The sequence below is a fragment of the Nelusetta ayraudi genome, unplaced genomic scaffold (assembly GCF_046127955.1).
Source record: "Nelusetta ayraudi isolate G7.1 ecotype Tasmania unplaced genomic scaffold, CSIRO-AGI_Nayr_v1 ptg000084l, whole genome shotgun sequence".
NCBI classification, from domain to species: Eukaryota; Metazoa; Chordata; class Actinopteri; order Tetraodontiformes; family Monacanthidae; genus Nelusetta; species Nelusetta ayraudi.
The window spans coordinates 1,880,001-1,899,811 of NW_027466134.1; the positions used below are offsets into that span (position 1 = coordinate 1,880,001).

Here is a 19,811-nt window from a genome sequence, read left to right on the forward strand (position 1 = left end):
TGTTCTCAACTGCAAGAGATAATCCCTTTTTTCCTGAGCTACTTCTTGTCGTGCTTTACTTCCTCACATTACAGTCGCCTCTTGAAATGTCACTGCATCACGGACAAAAATCTTCCCTTTTGTCGAAGTAGCTCGACTTTATTTCCTTAGCTTCAATATTTTTGTTCTGAATACATTCTCACTGCGTATTTACACAGCACATGTCCCCTTTTTTCAATTACCCCAGTTTCACTGACTGTTTTACTGTCAGTAACCTCATTATTAGCTTCTTTTTGGCTCAGTTGGACAGTGAAGATGCAGCTTTGTGCTGTTTGGTTGAATGTATTTAGTGTTTAAACTGGTTTAGAACGTTTTCAATTATGCATATCCACTTTGGATGAACTTGTGTGTAAATGCATATTTAAAGAGAAAAATACACTTCACATGTTCCACGATGTGTCCGTATTGCACTGAAGAAGAGCCTCGGCACTGCAAGACCAGACGCAAGGGGCAGAGGGCTGTTGTGGCTCAGGTGGCAGAGCTGCTGTACAGTGATCAGAAGGTCACTGGCTGGAGTTGCTAATTTGATCCTTGACTCCTTCAATCTGCCTCAGGCCAAATACTGAACAGTACAGATAAAACGCTCCTGACAGGGTACATTTGAGGAGGTTTCTTGCATCTTGTGAGCACATATACACTTGGCGCACCATGAGGAAGGTATTGCTCCTCGTGTGATATTCTGTAATTGCTAACTTGTTGCATAAGGGTGTTTCATAATGGAATATAAAGGCATGTGTTTGGAAGACAGGAGACATAATCACCATCATCAGCATGACAATTTGTCATCATCCGCAAAGCCGACTTGAATCTAAAATGTGTCTTTGGTTTGCTTTGATTAGTAAAGGATTTCAAGACAGCAGTCTATTCTGTTTACCCATTAATCCCTCAGTATTTTTATACCTGATGTTGCATGGATTAAGCCATGCTTTTTGGAAATGGAGAGAAAAAAAAGAAATCATGCTCTGGTGCCAGCAAAAGAGAGAGGATAAGGACATGGCAGGCCTCGGTCCCTCTGAGATTTTATTCAAAACTGTAGGGAGCCTGTGGTTTATAGTGAGAGGTAATGAAAATCCCAGTGAGCTTGAAATACACAACAATGGTGACAAAGTAATTGCAGCCTTGTTGTCAGGATGAGGCAGTCCTGAGTGGACTGTGAATTGTTTTAAAAGGCACTTGTTTCAGCTGTGGCAGAAATAAATTATTAAATGAAAAGAAAAAATAAAATCTCACCAGGACCAGGACAGAAAATCCATCAATAGTGGTGGAAATTATAACTTCAGTATTAACTACTACTAGTAGAGAAAAATAATTCCTGATGCAATAAAGGAATGGGGAAAGGGTGAAAGCTTCTGTCTGTCATTTGACGGAAAAGTCTCAAGAGGAGAATTCCTGATCATTGAAAAAAAAAAAAACAGATCACCAAAAAAGCAGCAACTTTGCCATTCTGAATCTTGATGTTCCAATGTGTTTTTTTTCCACTAGTTTTTCAGCGTGTCTGAAATATGCAGTGGAACTTTGTCCTCAACGAGCACACTGACTTTGCCGTCTTTTCACCTCACCAGGATTTATAACTTTACACAGGTCACTCGTGGCTGGTTGCTGAAAGTTGGCGGCCGTCTCCTCTTAAATCCTCCGCAGTAGTGCGTAGCAGCACACACTACACCTCCGTCCCACCCTGCAAGAGAAGGCCGGCACGGTGGGACGGAGCTCTGACCCCGTTGCGGCCTTTTCACAAAATCCTTGGAAGTGTACTTTCATGGAGGAAGCACTTTCTTTCTGCTTCTCCATGCAGATAAGAAACAAGGAAACGGTCGTAGTGGCGTCAGAGGGCCATGCCCCCTGTGTGCTTTTGCACTTTCTTCTATAAAGCGAAATGGTGTTTTTTAAAAAAAAAAGTACCTGTGGGGCATGCCCACAACGGAATGGTCTGTAGATTATCTTCAGAGCCTGCTTGATTTTTTTCTTTTCAAGCATTTAATCTGTAGCTTTTACGACACGAGACGGTTGCAATCTCCAACTGCAGTTTGTTTACTTTCAAAATGAGGAAGATTCTCAGAAAACCTCAGTGAACAGCTTCTGCCTCCAAAGTAATTAAACTTGCCTGTTTGGTTTTTTTAAATTGTATGTTTGTTACCAGTTTTTGTTTTGAGCACAAAACTGGCTAAAATCTTATTGCCATTACACTAAATCACATATTTGTCTCCCTTCTAAAAGTCTTTTTTTCAGCCAATAATAACCACAAAAGAAGATTTTGACACACATTTGAAGCATTTAGTTGAGTGAATGGACTTTTCAAAACACAAGCAAGTTGTTTGGGAGGACAAACATGTCCTACCGAACAACTTGCTTGCATACCTTGGTTGTAACCAGTGGTTTTTTCAAGTGCTGATGCTTTCCTCTGATTTCCAACCAGTCTGCTCATTATCGTCTGAAAATCCAAATGGATCAGCAGTTTGTGAAATACAACAGTACGGATGTACTGAACTAAAAGTCGTTGTCACTTTGTACAAAGAAAAAGAAAGGGCAGAGATCTTGCTGCCGTTGGCGATAATATAAGGGGCATTATCCATCGATTTGAGAGCCTTTCCCTTGTTTTTCGTTCCTTTAGCATTGACATAATGTGTACCCGATTTGAGCTCTGTTGCAACATAAATAATGTTCATACATCTTTGTCATTCATGACCTCAAAGTAAGCCTTCTTTCATACCTTGACAGTCATTCTCGGGTACTCGCCATCCCTTGTCACTAAAAGCCCATTTGCTCAACTTAGAAGTGCAGTTGTTATCCCTGACATTTCTAAATATCAAAGTGTAAGGGGCGTGAAAAGGTCTCTTGTGACTTGCCTCTCCCGCTGAAGCTGACTTGTGTTTTTCATGTTCCTTCTCTGTGTGACTCTCCATTTGGCCCTATGTACAATTTTCATGTCACGGTACTCGTGAGAAAGTTTTCCCATGAAAGTTTACCTTTTTCATTTGAGCAGAGCTTCCTCGCGTCTCCCACTTTGCTTTCGCCAATACAAGTAAGAGAGCTGCTGTTGCTAAACGCAGGGCTCAAATTGAACCCCGTTTGTGGGTTTAAGATGTATCATAAAACTGTGATTGTTGGTTGTGAAGGACAGTGGAAAGGACATGCATTTGATGTTATTTGAAGCACTGACACATTTGGATTTTCTTTCTTGTTGAATTTTTTTATCGGGCAGATTTAAAGGCCAAAGGGTTTTAAAGTGTTTTTCATTTTTTCGATTGGTTGACAGAGGTGTGCGACAACCCGTTGGTGACCAATCTGCCGCCATCATCGTTCAGAAGCTCCTCCCAGCTGACCAGCAGCCACGGCCCGGTCTTCGCCAAAGTCAACAGGAGGGAAGGTAAAGACGGCTGAGCCATTATAACCTCATTGTAAAGAAGTTTTTCATTATCTTTCAAGATTGAAAGACTAATTGTATAGCAGTCTATAAAAGCTGCATGTATGCCAAATATTCCTCTTATAAACCTTGATGTAACTTTACTGCATCGTTACAGCTAACCATGGTTTAGTCCATCATTAGCGCCATGTACAAATCTGATAATAATTATGGTATTTTAGCTCAAAAATTGTTTTCACCTGCTCAGAGGAATTTGTCATATTCTCTCGATGGAGGCCTCACACATTTGATATCCTTGTACTATATGACCGTCTGAGCCTTGGGGAATCGGCGGGAATCCATTACCCAGCTGAAGTGTCTGGAATTACAGATAAATACCAAGAGCTATTTTGCCCGACACAGAAGCCCCCTCGAGATTACACCAACTTTCATCTGCCTCAAAGATACAAAAACTAAGTATAAACAGATAATTGTTCCATTATTTTCGTCACCTTCACATGACATTTCTTTGGACTCCTGTCACACTTTGTAAGCAGGAATTTGCAGTTCTGCTTTGCCTTTGTAAGCAACTAAACAAACTTTCAGGGTCTCATTTAAAGATGGTTTCACATGTGTGGTTGTGGTTTGAGAAGTGCAGCTTGAAAGGTCCTTGGTCACGGGTACTTGGTTTTCCTCAGATCCCTGCTCAGAAGCTCGTCTACAGTGCAAATAGAAAAGAATTTGAAACACATTCAGTAGAACAGCCATGCCTGTGTGATTAACTTGCACAAATGCGGACAAGCATCGGTGTCTGACTATCATTGTTTTTTCGTGTTCAGTCATCATGTCCTATCTTTTTCAGTAAAACAAAAACTTGCTTGGGCTTGATATCACCAAAGGTCATCTGAAATTGTCTTCGACAAAGAAAGAAAATAGTCACTTTGTCATTATTCTTATCGTCCATCCGTGTATGTTTCCTTTCACCCCAGTCACGCAATATCACACAATAAATCGTGCAAAACGAAATTGACTCAAAAGCTCAAGATATCTTATTCCTAGTTGTCTTGAACTACGGAAAACCTCATGTGAAAAGATTATACATCAGCTTTTGTTGTTTTTTATTTATTACTCTTTTCAAAGATTGAAAAAATAAATAAATATATATATATGTATATATATATATATATATATATATATATATATATATATATATTCTTTTTTTTAACACACTTCAAGGCAAAAACTGTCAGGGCTTTGGGGTCCTGGATATCCATGTGTGTATATATATATATATTGCCTCAAGCTGTGTAAAACCTTATGTTGTTGGACAGTTGTTGACACCATCTGTCAGGAAGCATCTGCGGGCCGGTGGAATGAAATGAAATGTCGATCCCTCGACTCAGTCCTTCACCTTTTTACTCCGTGCTCTGTTTTTTCCCGCTGCCGGTGCAGATTTTAGGGCAGGAGGTGTCTGTGCGTCTCCACAGGACACAGAGAACCTGACATCAAAGGGGAACCTAGGCTGCATTCACAGTTTGAGACAGACGAACAGACAGACAGACAGACAGACAGAAGGGCGGACGGACAGACGGACGGACAGACAGACGGACAGACAGATAGGACGCAGTTACTGCTATCCATATTTGTATTTAGTGCTGCACTGCAATGATATTAGACTAGTACATCAAAAACTCTCCACAGGGCCACCTCCTCTCAACAGAGCTATAAATCTGAGTCGTGATTCACCCTCCGCAATAAAAATTCAAGCGGGAACTCCACGGGCTGCTGTTGCTGGCTCTCATAAAGAGCTATCATGGCGTGTTTGGGAGGGAGCATTTTGAAGTTTTCTCCACCACTGAGCTCAGTGGCCATCAGAGCAGAGCCCTAACACCCGATCTCATTTACATTTCTCTCCTCCTGTGAGAGAGAGGGAGAAAAAAAATTAATTTGATCAACTGAAAGACCGTTTTTAGGACCATGCAGGATGTCGATGCTGTTGTAAATTGTTATTGTGATGGCTGTTTTTCCGCTGTAAACACACCCGGCAACACCAGTAATTAATATGAGAAACTGCTCTCATCTCCTGGGTGTGTGCAGAATGCAGACTGAGACAAAAAGCCAATCATACAGGCTGGAGCCGTTCCAAAAGACGCACAAAAGCAACTTCCCCGGCCCCTCCTCCCTCAGTGAGCGGTCTGAGGTTCATAGCATCCTTGTTCATTCGTTTTGGGCTTTCAATCAATCAATAAAAGTCTTGATGTTTACATTCATTCAACTTTATCTCATGTTTTGGAGCGGCTCAAACTATTGAGGAGAAATTAATTTGTCACCCCGCCGGGATTGTCGAAGGATAAATAATATTGACCGAGACTGTACAAAAAGGAAACGTTTAAAGTAATAAACAGTTGTCGTAATCTGCTACGCAGTCACCCTTCAATGCATTGTTGGAACGTTACACTTAAATGGACTGACAGACATTGGATCAGAGGACAGTCCCAGAGGGGAGTGTTTATCCATCACTGCAAATATGTGCAGAATGTGCAATCATGCAATTTAACATGAAGCAGCTATGTAATTAATATTAATCTTAATCTGCAAGACTATGAAAATAAAAAAATAAAAGAAAACCCCTGCACACAGGGTTGGCCTTTCACTTCAAAGTAGCGAACCTCTGAAAGATTTCAAAGACTGCTGTTTGGTCTCATAAAATATTCTGATTCAAACCCATTTGTTGATTTTTCATTTCAACAATTTCAACGATCCAATGAAGCCACAAAATCCAATCACACAATCAGCAGAAACACAGCTGGAGCTGATTAACAATACTAATTCTCAACAATTAACAATTAGCATGAACAGCCAGACAAAAACATATTAAACGAAAGAGCAGCAGCATGAACTGAATTCATTGAGTAGACTCTATCTACTGATGAATTGAGGACGGACAAACCGTTTGATTTGATGAATCTGTTCAGTATTTGGGTTTTTCTGAATTCTTTGCAACCACAGAACATGGAAACAGGCAAAACAGGCGGAGAAGAGATGAGTGTTCTCAACATGCCAGAGAAAAATATTTAATAGAATATCAATGTGGATTTGGAAGGAACCTATGGAAGATATCTGTAGTAGTTGTGTCACTCATAACTCCTCCCTCGTGTCTATCACAATCAAAATCAGCAATTCAGATTGTCAAGTGAGATGGTGGACCACATTTAATACGACTTGTCTCATCTCAAACCCTTTGAAGTTTGTGGGCAACTCACAGTGTTCGTTCACCAAGGCCAGCCCTCTGGCCAGGCCTTGGGCCAGTATTTCATCTTCAGCTGAGGCAGTCCAGGTCTGAAGCACGTCCAAGTCCATTTCTTTAATTTTTGAATCAATTAAACGACACACGACAAACCAAACGACACACAAACAATGTGTTTGTAGCTTAAACCCTATAGCACACACACTAACACCACCACCAACAACAACAAGTCTTTGATATTAGTATTGATAGCATCATAGTCACTGATAATTGATGATACTAGAAGGACACCGGGGTTTATATTATATATTACCGATGCTTGAATTTAAAGCACAATGAAATTGACACTTATCGATCACATTCAAAGAGGCTGTTGGCGAGATGTGAACGTGCATGGAGTTAAGTTCTTGTGATGTCCGCTCTGCTCTTTCTCCCTCCCTCCTCTTTGGCACCATGGTGAATCCCTCCATTTCAATTAATCCATTTTTATTCAAACCATGTATTCCGGGCTTTTTATAAGGTGTGACACAGCTGAGTGTTATTCCCAGATCATCCAATATTGATGCTTTGGGTTTCCAAGGTTGTCAAATGTGGACACTTTCTGTTGGTGTCTTGCTCCAGTGTTACAACTTTAAAACTTTATCATTTGACAGCCTGAGCGTGAGACTCGTAATAATGCCACACCTGTCCGTGCCACACATTCACTTTGTAATATCAGCACAGGGTGAAGTGGGCTGCCAGGAAAACAATGAGAAGACTGTATTCCTTCTTTCATCGAAATGTCAATGACGGCGTTTAACATTTGGAAACTTAATGTTAATGGTGGCATTTAACATCTAAATGTTCGGTGGGGCCATGCTGATTATTGCACGTTAGAAACCTGGTAATTATGCTGGGACCATCTTTGGACACTTCATCAGTCCTCAATCAATTTCTAAAGAGACCAATTTGGTTTGACAAGTGGGATTTTAAACAGGAGGGTAGGACCTCGGTTGAAATGAGGCTGTGTGAAAGAGAGGCCTGGATCAGAATATTGACTCTGGTGTGAAGTTAATGTAACCCTGCTGCGTTTACATTTGAAAAATGTCTCTATTTGAAAGGTACTGTACAAAAGTACAATCTAGTACCATCAAGATCTGACCGAAATAGCTGCCTCATGCTAATGTCATTAGCACTATCGAGGAATGTGGTTGGTTTCTGCGTTTCGTCTTTGCCTCTCTCAACGGCAGCTTACGGCTGCCACTTCCTAAACTTGTCACAGCCCAAAGACGAAGGTCACTGTTGGGTTGCTGAGTACTAAAACCTACTTACTAATTCACTTTCAAACGTGATCTCTCAGCAATCCAGCTGCAAGGTTGGCTTGCATTTACTCGTGTTGCCTCTGGATGGCAGATTTTGTTTTGCTGTTGGCCTGTTTTTATTTTACTGTCCCGATGAGCACATTTTTTCCTCCGTTACCAGACACAGTAGAGGAACAAAACCAATCCGACCAACCTTTAATGGGGCACACGTCTGCTCCTTCATGTGAAACTACTTCTCCAAAGTGTCGCCCTTTATTTCCTTCCCCAACACTTACACAGTAGATGTTGATAATAAAACGGAACGGTTATAACAACTCTGCTGGATGCTGTGTTCCTTCACTGTCTAATTAAAGGGCTGGAAGGCTGGAGTTATTTCTTCCTCATGGAGAAGGCTCGTGTGGCGATACTGAGGCTGGCTGGCAGCTCGGGGGGGTATTTTTGTGATCCTGTCTTTGTGACAGTGCAGATGAGGGAATCAACATGGATTGCAGCAGCTATTCATTACGAACTAACAAGTGGATCACGGGGAGAGGCTTGCAAAAAGAGAAAAGAGGCATCTGCTGTGGGAAAAAGTACACTAAATAAAATAAATCCAGGGAAGTAATATAGATGAAGCTTTTATTTTTGAAAGCAAAGTTGTGCCTGTTGAAATGAACGCCTTGTGTAAATTTCATTGTACAATTAATGCCAATCAATGACAAAGTTGAAAATGTTTCTTTTTGAACAATTAATAAAATAATAATTTTCTTTATTTTTTTTAAAACAATGGTGTTAATCTTATTATGATAATCCAAGAGTACATTTTATTGGTCTTACTTTTATTAACACTGAAATTAACAAGGACGAGCAAACGTAATATGAATATCTAGTGTACAGCCACATTCATGTTGAACTGCTGATGCCATTTGAAGCCATTTGGGTGCGGTAACAGCAGTACCTGGTCACCAAACCAAGCCCCTCCAAAAACATCCCCCTCAACTCAAATCAGACTAGACAGGATTCATACTTTACCATCACATAGGGTTATGCGTTTCATTTGACAAACAAAATGGATTGAAACTGCTGGAGGGAAAATAAAAAGTGACAAGATTTAGATTATTAGAGTCCAGCAGAAGCTTTTTTCCTCCATATTCAAGCAAATGTCTTCTAAAGATGCGCGCTCGGTGAACAGTGACATACAATATGAAGATCTCCCAAAACCTCCATAACTATATTTGAAATTGTCCATATGAAAAACAACAATGACAACAACAACACTGTTCTAAAACACACAGATGCCTTTTAATAATAGAAGAAATTAAATTCATTCAGGCAAGAAATTACAAGAGGAAGTAAAACAACTCACTTTCCTTTTATTGCTGATAGTAAATGTTAACAGGTATCATTTTTCCAATACAGCAATACACTCACTATTGGTTTTATGTTCAATATAATGGTCAAGGAGCAAAGTATCTGGCAGAAAGTTTCACCATCAACACAGGTCATTGTTCCTCAACTGCAATCTGCATACATTCTCCCTGCAAACCTCTATTCTTTATTTTTATCTTCTTTTTTTTTTTAGATTTTATTTTATGGTTGAAGCCTGGGTCAGAGTTTGGTGTGGTGCCTTTTGCTGCACAAAGTCAAGGACATTTTGAAAAGCCTGGTCCCGGTGGGAGCCAAGTCGTTACCTCCAGGCTTCACTTCCAAGTTTATTTCCTGTGCTGCCATTAAAAGTCAGGAACCAACCCAACCTGTGACCCTGCACCTCCCTGCTCTCTAATTAAGGGTTGTTTCCACAGAAAATATCATCCTCCATCATGGTTTTGTGCTTTTGCAAATACATCTATTTACATGCAGTACATGTAATAAAACATCATTTAGTTATTATGATCATTCTTTTCTAGCCTAATGTAAAAGTGTTCATTAAGAATGAATGTACTTTATCCTAGACATAAAGAGACCGATCACTATGGAGCCCCAACGATACCCAAAGTAACTGTATGTAAAAAAAAAGTAAGTTCAGTGTAAACTTTGATCCTGAATCTATTCATCTTTAAAGTGTGCACTCTATGCCTCTCCTCCAGATTCACTTTCCAAATTTATGAGTTTAATCAGGCGTGAATTCAGAAACTGCATCAGTGAATGCATTAGCTTCACCTTCTTGACTTCCTCAGCAAACAATGGCCACTCTTCTTTATATATCCATGTACACCCACACCCAGTGCCTATTTTATGTAGCACAATTACTCGAAAGTTAGTTCAAATGGATCTTTTTTTTTCGGGATAAAGTGCCACTTTCTTCGTGTTTCTCATTGGTGTTGTTCGCTCAAGCATGAGATGGAGAAACTGAGCTCAAGTTCACCACTGTGGAGAAACATTATTTTGTGAAAGGAAATTAGCTGAGTTTCATTTAGGATGAATGAATGAATTATTCAAAATCCATCCAAGAAAAAAGAAAAACTCCGATGTTTCCTCCATTACTGCAGTGCCAGTATTCAGAGTTTGCTCATAAATACAACCAATATGCGATTTATGTTGGTTTCATGGAATCCTGTACATCTACCTTTATATTGCAACATTTTCTGTCTAAAAACTTGTCGATGAGGAGTCAATGTTTCCGAATTTACGTCTTTGCATCCATGTTTACATCCATATTACAAGAATAAACCATCCTGGAAGAGCTCCTTTTCATTGTTCCTTCACTTAACGTGATTTCAGCTCGACGGTTTGACAAGGTGCTTTAATAGTTTTCATACAAGATAAAAAAAAAAAAAAGTTCCATTTCAATGTTTAATTCAAGTCATTAATCAATTTTAGGGCATCATTTGAGCTGTATGCATGAACCGGTAATATGGAACATGTGACCAGTTCTTGCTGAGGGATATATTTCTAACAGTTCACAATATTATTTTAAGTGTCAAAAAAGACACACACACACACACACACACACACACACACACACACACACACACACACACACACACACACACACACACGCACGCACGCATATATTTTACTCACTCTATTTCAGCAGACCTGTAGGCTACTTTGCCAGCTGTAACATTGCAGCCTCTGAGTTCCAGCCAGTTGGTCTTCTGATGGGTTTGACCCTGAAAGCCATGCCCCCCTCTGGCTCTTTAATTCATAGCGGTAAGGCACCAATAAAATTCCCAACAAGCTGCAAAGCAATGTTTAACCTCAATTACCCCCCAGAGCTGAGGAAAGCTGTGGCGATACTCCACTTAGGAGATTTAGTAAAGCACAACTAATGTGCGCGCGGCACGGAAAGCGTTCATTTGGTGACCAAACAAATAATGCAGGCGCATGATATTTTCCTTTCCAAGTCATACAGCCTCAGCTCTTCTTTTTCCTTGGACATTTTACCTCCCAGCCTCTGATGAGGAACTGTGTCTCCACCTGTTTCTTTCACTCGGTCTATTCCACGTTTGCTCTTCGCTGTTCTGTTGACGGGGGACACATTAGAACCAATGACTCGCCACGTGTTTATTTTAAATAACTGCAAAGCAGCAGTCAAAGGTGCCCCAGCGGACAGCAAAGACTCCAGTCACCCTGACCTCAACGTTCCTCGCGGCTCCGCGGCTGCCCATCAGCTATGTGCCTCGTCTCTGGCGTCTCACTCCACACACCTCCGTCCCCGACGAGGGAAAAACCTCATCCCCAGAACAGGAATGTCACACCTCACAGACGAGGAAGAGATGCTCCTTCCCCTGCAGTACAGGAGAGGAGGGGAAGGAGCGCACGCAAACGTTCCACATGCACACAGGTTTTACATTTATCTCCTTTCTGTCACTCTCTTTTGTAGCACACACACACACTGTAAGCAGAGTTCTAGTTGCTACACTCCTTCTCACCTCTCACTCTGAATACAATGACTTGTCCTCGGCTTTCATACATACCAACTTGTCTTTTGTCATACACGAGGAGCTGGACTTGGCAAGATCTGATTAGAGAAAAAAAATATGTATACATCTATATATATATATATAGATGTATACATATATATATATATACATATATATATATCATATAAATCCCTTTAACTTGTATACATATATGTATACATATATGTATACATATATATATGTATACATATATGTATGTGTGTTAAATGGGCGACACAGAGAGTGCTGCCAAATTTGTTTTTTTGCCTTGTTAATGAAGTTTATTTCCAGCTTTGTATCCTGTCTCTGTCAGAGTGCTGAACAAAGCTGTGTTTGGAGCAGCCATCACCCTCCTGCTCCCGTGTTTCATTCATCAGACGAGTTCCTCACACAGCTTGTTTTATGCGGACTGTTGCTTTAATCAGAATGCCTGTGAGAGTTGGCCAGCATTAAGAAATTTGTTGGTGCTGTATTGAAAAAAACAAACAAACAAAAAAAAGAAAACATGACCTGCTCTTCACTCGATGCACTTCTTACTTAAAGGTCCAGTGTGTAAGATTTATGATTTCCATATTTGTTAAAGCTTAACTTACTGCCCATAAATACATTAATAAAAGTGTATACTCGCAGTACAATAAAAGTCGTTGATGACACACTGGACCGTTAATGTTTTATTCAACCCAGTGCTGTGACTGAACAACGACACTACTGCCCCCGCCCCCGTCACCCCCAAAAACCACAACAGCAAAAAGAAACCCAGGTCCACTCCACAGGGCATTTTCCCAGCCGCCGCTGTTCCACCGCTGTGGACCGGCCCTGTAGATGTCAGTTTATCCTCACCCTCACCGTCACACCTTCGCTCCCTTTTATTGACTCACAGTTGTGTTCTTCTGCTCTTCTCCCCCCAAACCCGGCAGTAATAAGAAAAGGTCAGTGTGTCGGCTCTCTCCTGTTGTGCTGCCAGTGCTGGTGCCCGCTACTTAGGTACTTATTAGCTCTGGCCTTTGGCTGGCGCCCTAACGAGCAGCCAGTCAGACGGCAAAGCAGCTGGGGGAGAGAAGAAATGATGTCTGGCGAGGCTTATTCAACCCCACCAGGGATACAATATTCATGTTCTTTTTATTCATGAGGGAATAAAGGTCACAGAATATGAGCGTCTCTGTTTTTAGATGAAGTTCTCACTTTTTAGGACTTTTCACTTATTTGATATTGTTGCGCCATGAACACTGTCATGGATGAAAGGGCCAATGTGTAAATCTTTATCTATTCATTGAGATGTTATGAACTAGAAAATACATATTTAATTCCTGTTTTTAGTCAGATTGAGTCTTTTTTCTGTAGAATGTTTCTCTCTTACTTTTTCTGATAATTTGCTTTGTAATTTATCAGAAATTTACAAAGCATGCATAAATACATATTGTGACAGTGGCGGTCCTGTCACTATGCCTCCAATAGATGATGCGCCCTGGCTACTTGGCAAAGGGGATATCCCTTTGGATGGCTATTACCTGGGAGTCTGGGGTTCGAAGCCCGCCGCTTATGCATGTTTTGTAAAGTGTGTTTGAGTGTCTTCAAAAATTAAAAATGAAAACGGGAGGCATCACACTGATAACATCTGTCTCGCTGAATGTGACAGACAGATGGTCCATTGGATCGCATTCTTTTCTAGGTGGCCATCTCTGTCTATCTAAACGCCTTTTTAGTGGCTCTTTCCTTGGCGGCTGTGTGAAATATATCTGTGAACTGTGTACTATATCTGACATGCGTATTGCAAGTTGTTGTATACCCCCCCCCCTCCCAAACCCCACTTTTTTTTTCTTTTTTTCTTTTTTTTTACTATGAGTTAAAACACAGCAGTTTGTAAAGGTGTTGAAATTTAACATTACATCTTTGCCAGTGACATTTCCGTGAACAACAAGTGGCCCCAAAGCAACAGTGCATGAATTTTAACTAAACTGTTCTTTGTTGTCATGTTAATGGAAAAAAATAGCTTCATAATAGAAGCGATCATTTGCACACTTGGGGCCGTGCCTGGACTTCTGTGTCATTGATTTGTTTCGACACGGTGTCAGTTTGGCATCGCCACTGATTTCAGGGGTGGCCCGAAGCATTTCACTCAACAGTATATTCAGTGTCGATGCTGTCTGCGTGTTTGCCGTTGCATATTGATTCAAATAATTAATTCCAATGCTAATCTGCCACTGTTTGCCTTCACAACAATAACCAGCAAGCAGTGACTACGTTTACATGCACAGCCTAATTGAGCTATGCTCAAAAATCGGTTTTCTCGTCTAATCGGACTTCTCTCCTTGTCCCCGTATACAGTACATGCAGCTGAGAAAATCAAATTATTAATGGGACCGTGTCCTCCTCCCCAACACTAGGGGGCAACATCAGTCTTTTCAGCGTGTTCATTTCCGATTAACCTCTTTTGTAGCACAATCACAAAAGAACTGGAGCGCGATACAACAACGTTGCAATGTCTTCAATTTAACGAGTTTCCCCACCGAACAGCTACAGATGTGCTCCGCCACCTTCAGCGGATTGGTCAAAAATTTACAAACTTACACAACATATCGCTGACGATTTTACTGTCGGAGCCCAGCTCTACCACAACGAATATACTCCTGTAAGTGAAATTGCAAGTAACATTAAGAACATTACCCGCTGTTTGTGATTTATTTATTTATTTATTTATTTATTAACCTGCTGACGGCGTCGCAGCAGCAGTTCCATCAGGAAGCCGATGGTGATTTGGAGAAGCAGCCATAAAAGCTAAAGTGATAACTAACGTGTTGTGTTTAGTGTCATCAGGTGGGACTCCCACTCTTAATACTATTACATGGCAGCCTCAATCAACCCTCCTCCTTTTCAAAAAAAAAACAACAAAAAAAACCCAGACACATCCTCGACCAAATCAGTTAGATTACAGTGTGCACCTGTGTGTATTTACGTGCGTGGTTAGCTCGGTGTGGTGCACGTGTTGTATCCTTGCGAGGAGAGGTGATTGAGAAAGGCACACAGAGACAATCAGTGCCCGCGGTAGAACCTTATTATGAAGAAATATGAGAGGTGATGAAAAAGGCAGCTTTCGAATAATGACTCTCTGAATACTGGCTGGGAGGGCCGCGCGCGTGCAAGTTTGTGTGGGTGTTTTATTATTAGCGCTAAATCAGGACAGAGCAAGTTCGTGTCACCAGATGAGGGATTTCATCTCTTCCGGCCACACACACACACACACACACACACACACACACACACACACACACACACACACACACACACACACACACACACACACACACACACAGAGAGCTGTGATACAAGTGTCTAACTTTTCTCTTTGCCTTTATCCTTTGTGACAAGAAAACTTTGGGACTGTTTATTCTTTCATCCCCTTCATTCATCCGACTCTCTGCAGCAGCAGCAGGTTTGTCATCTCTGCATAAAAAGACGGCCTGGAAAGCAGCTTGCGCTGTATCTCAGGGTAAAGTTCACAGCGCTCTAAACTGTTTCCTGCTTAAAACTCCGGGTTTTAAGCCTCCCAGCGAGGTTAATTGAAAGTGGGGACCTTTCTCAAGGTGGTCACCTTGTCCCCCTCTTAATTGTTTTTTTTTTTTTTCTTTTGCTTACCATATACATTGTGTGGTGCTCAACAAGTTTAAAAGAGCATTTAATTTGAGGTCACATGAAGATTAAACCTTTGGAAAATTCTTCTGAAAGATTTGTTGTTCAAGTGATAATTTGGACATTTTATAAGCCTTATTATGTCCCTTTCTAGATAAATGTTAGACAAATTTTGCTTGTATGTCCCTTTTTTTTCAGACCATGGCTATTTTTCTGCCCCTAATAACCCTTTATAAATCTTGTATGAACTATGCTTGCTGTCATCTATGGAACTACAATGAGCATGTGGTGTTTTCTTTGTTACGCTGTTGAACAGGCAGGTGTGTTTCTTTGCTTGTTTTTCGGGCAAAGGTGTTGTTCAATTCAAGGAAATAAACCCTTTAGGCTCTTCTACACTTTGACAGCACTTTCTTTCACATGCTCGACAATGGAGAATGTGCACGTGAGGGAATGACACCCGTCCGTAGGCCAGGGCATGCAATTTCACAATCATTAACACTGTTGTTGTCCCATTGATTTAATTGCACAAAAACACTTAAAAACAGTAACAAAATCGGAGTGTGTATACTGTTCTTCGAGCACAGCAAGCAGCTCGATACGGACAAACAAGATCCAAAATCTAATGAGCATCTGGCAGGCAGAGCAAAAAGGAAAATTGTTGACCCACAGCTTTCTTTGAAACTAGTCTATAAGATCTTGGCCAGGTCTGTCGAAAGGACAACAGATCAATGTAGATATGCAAATGAACAACCATTATCAAGCTTTAGTTGTATGATGAACAAAAATCTTCTGCTGGCACTGCAGTCAACCCTTAAAAGCAAGAGTGCTTGCGACAAAGTGAAGGTTTCCGCTAAAAGTGTGGAAAGACGTGTGATTCCTCTGAATGAGTTTCCTCTAAGTGCTGTGGAATTCCACAGAAATTTCTTTCAAGTAGCCACCACCACTCTCCAATTTGTTATTCATTGGTGTAGAACCATGAAATCTATAACCACTGTTGTTGTTGGCAGTGTAAGCTGTAAAAGGGATATTTCTTTCATTCAGACAAAGTCCTTCCAATACCTGAGGGGATCCACCATTTTTAGATGTTAGGTCATTTTATTAATAAATGACAATATTTGGTTTTGTTCTAGTAAGTCTGTAAGGGAATGGGGGAGGGGGACTCTTCATTTTTCAATTGCTGATATCTGCTTAATAAAGCAAGTGATTTGAAAACCCTCTGTGGGTTTCACTTGAGCCCAAGCAGACGCGGAAGCTTGCCAAGAACTTGTTTGAAAGTGAAATGTCTGTTTTGTGATTTTGTTGTTGTTGTAAATGAACCAGATCCTTTTTTTTTTGTTTGTTTGTGCCTGGCATCCCGTGCCTCACAATCTGTTTAAAGAATGTGTTCAAAAATGACAAGTGGGTTATGAGTGTGCATACAATGTACATTAAATAATAAACATTGTCTTTCAAATGTGTTTTAATAGTTGCAATGCATTTCATCAAAACACACTGAGGTTTCAGTTGTGCGCATCAGGGTTTGGTTGCCTCATGCGTTTAACTAGAATTTCAGTTGGTTCAGCAAAAACTTTCTTTTTTTTAATTGAACATGCAGATCCTCTTTTCCCGTCCTCCATCATACGAATCGCTACAAACCGGTTCTGAAACTTCAAATGAAAATAAACTGTGCACTGATGTTCTGAAACAGAACATATACACACAAATACGTAAACACAAATACTTCATTTCACCTCAGAGTTTAGTTTTTGTTTCCACCGTATTTGCAAGGATTTTAAAAGCCAGACTTTATGCTCAAGTTATAACAACGTTGTTCACCCAGAATTTTCCCCCAGTTCCTCACTCACACATACACACACTTTAAACGCACTCTTTGTCTCCATTGCAGGAGCTGGAGGTTGGTCTCCTCTCACCTCAGACAGGTACCAGTGGTTGGAAGTGGATCTGGGGAGACGGACCAAGATCACTGCCGTGGCCACACAGGGACGCTACGGCAGCTCTGATTGGCTCACAGGTTACCTGTTGATGTTTAGTGACGCTGGGCACAACTGGAGACAACATCGACAGGAGGACAGCACAGGGGTAAGGCTGCATTGCCTGGTTTACTTCTCTATTTTAAACTGGGTAATACAGTATTTTTGCAAAATCTAGAGACATTTTAATTTATGTCCATCACTTTTCTAGTCTTTTGAAGTGACTTAAATACTTCAATACAAACAGTAAAAAAAAAATTGTTTCAGATAAGTTCAATGAACTTCATTAAAATTGAAATGAAGCTGTTGCGTATTGATTGATGTCGTCTGATTGGCCAATAATTATTGTTGTGGTCCTCCCCAAACTCCTGATCACAGATCCCCTATAATTTGCTTTTCAGTCCTTCCACAAGGCCGACATGATGAATGGCTTTCAACTGTGGCTCACAGAAAGGAGAGACTTTGCACTGATGATCGCTTGCCAAGTTGGAAGTCAGTCATAAAGGGACACAGACGCTTGTCGGTGTTAAAAAAGAAATTGGCTCTCGCTGCCTCCGCCATCATTTACATTTCTGTGGAGGGAGCTGCTGCCTGCAGCCAGCTCACCGGGAGCCTTTCACTCTTTATTAATTTTAAACGGAACAATGAGAAGAATGTGGACAGGCCTCCGCTGACTGCAAGGAGCTGCTTGTCAGACAGTTAAACCTTCTGATGGAGCTGCTGTTGGCCTGTCGGGTGCAGCGCAGCGTCCCAGCTTTGATTCTTCCAGCGGCGGGGAAGTCGTGTCTATCAGCAGAGTGATGGAGCTCTCCCTAGTCAGAGGAGAGCTTCCAGACTCGGTGCCTGAAATGTTAATGTGAGCAAGCGATCCGCATGAGACGTCCACCCGCTGGCAGCGATCTCCTGCGCTTGTTTCCTGAGCTCAGGCGTGAAGCGACCTGCAGAACACACCGTGATGGGTTGGACGCTGAGGCTGTGCAGGAGTTTCTCTCGCTTTCTACGATTACCATATGATTGCATGTGTTTCTGTCTACTTATATTTTTATCCCAAGAAATTGAGTCAGCCTGATTATCTGATGAGCTAAGGGTTACATGATTCGAGCGGCCGACTGTTAAACACGTTCACTACATGTAGGATCTGAACTAAGGGAACGCCAAGCAAATCAGAGCACAAACTATGTGAATAGTCGTGTGGAATAAAGGCCAAAGAGGAAAGAAATTGACTACGAATGAAAGAACAACAAACGGTAGACATAGATACAGTGAAAAAGACAAATGGTCTCAAAAATCCAGGACCAAATTGTTGATTTGTGGCATTAACACAATCGTTGGACAGAAGTGGCAAAAGTATTCACACTCTGTGCTTAAGTCAAAGTATGAGTAATTGTGTAAAAAATACTCGGGTCAACGTAAAAGTACTTGTGTAAAAAATACTCCTGGGTTCAACTCCGATTTTCTCAGGGTGAAGGATAGAAACTCTCCGAAAGCAGGGAGTCATCACTGACAGCATGACTTCTAGCAGCTTAAAAACGTGTTGATTTGAGGCTCGGTATGAAAGGTGTTAAACCCAGCTGAGCTCTCAGAGTGTTTTTAAAGCGCCGTAGATTAGTCAGGGCGGCTTAGTGTGTCAGTTCAGGAGGAGATTTGACTGCAGGAACAGCTGTGTTATGCACAGCTTCCTGGCTAAGACCCTCCGACGTCACCTTTGCTCTCTGACACTCTCTGAAGTTTGAACTTTTGTGCTTGCCACTGCTCCAACTTCAACACTTGTGATCTAAGTAGTGAATAGGCTGTGCCTGCAGTTTGCACATTCCAGTGTCATGAGAAAACTCACTATTGCATTTTACCAGTCATTCATCGGGAATTGACTGGTCTAAATACAAATATCACTTGCTCTGTGATGTGGCCCGGCTCACTGTACAATCTGACAACAACACAGTGATTATCTTTAATGAATAGACCTTGTGCTTATTGGCTTTTTATTGATCTAATTGTGTGAGTGTGATTACACATGAGAAATGTCCCTTTAGATTCCTGACGCATTCTGCAACATGTAGTAGCTGATGGAGTCGTTATTCTTGTCAGGAAGAATGACTATACTGTCATAACTTTGGAAATGAATCATAACACATAGTTTTGGAAGTTTTAATACTTGCACTTTGCCGGATGAATTAAGATTTCTGTCCCCAGACTTGTCATCCCCTTGTCTCACCATCTCAAAACACTGTAAGTCATGACTTCCTTGAGCAAGGTGCTGAAAGCCGATATGCCCCTGAAGGTAGAAACCAATATAGTGAATGACTGCTTGTCTGAATGGTCACTTTTTGTAATGAGAGGAAAACCGACTTTGCAGAAACTTACAAATGGTCATCTTACAATATGTTATGTGACATCATGTAGCAT

The 19,811-nt window shown here is 41.1% G+C and overlaps 2 protein-coding genes and 1 long non-coding RNA gene across 3 annotated transcripts in view; 1 reads left to right on the top strand and 2 right to left on the bottom strand.

The window, feature by feature from the left end:
• Positions 1-19,811, bottom strand: part of LOC142900668 (glypican-5-like) — a 446,285-nt gene that overhangs the window by 320,722 nt on the left and 105,752 nt on the right. The gene's annotated exons all lie outside the window — the stretch shown is intronic.
• LOC142900976 (uncharacterized) overlaps positions 1-19,811 on the bottom strand; it is a 114,559-nt gene that overhangs the window by 45,428 nt on the left and 49,320 nt on the right. The gene's annotated exons all lie outside the window — the stretch shown is intronic.
• Positions 1-19,811, top strand: part of LOC142900970 (contactin-associated protein-like 4) — an 88,388-nt gene that overhangs the window by 13,527 nt on the left and 55,050 nt on the right. Inside the window, exons 2-3 of the mRNA XM_076045615.1 lie at positions 3,293-3,403; positions 17,324-17,517. Coding sequence (XP_075901730.1) covers positions 3,293-3,403; positions 17,324-17,517 — 305 coding nt within the window. The remainder of the gene's footprint in view (positions 1-3,292; positions 3,404-17,323; positions 17,518-19,811) is intronic.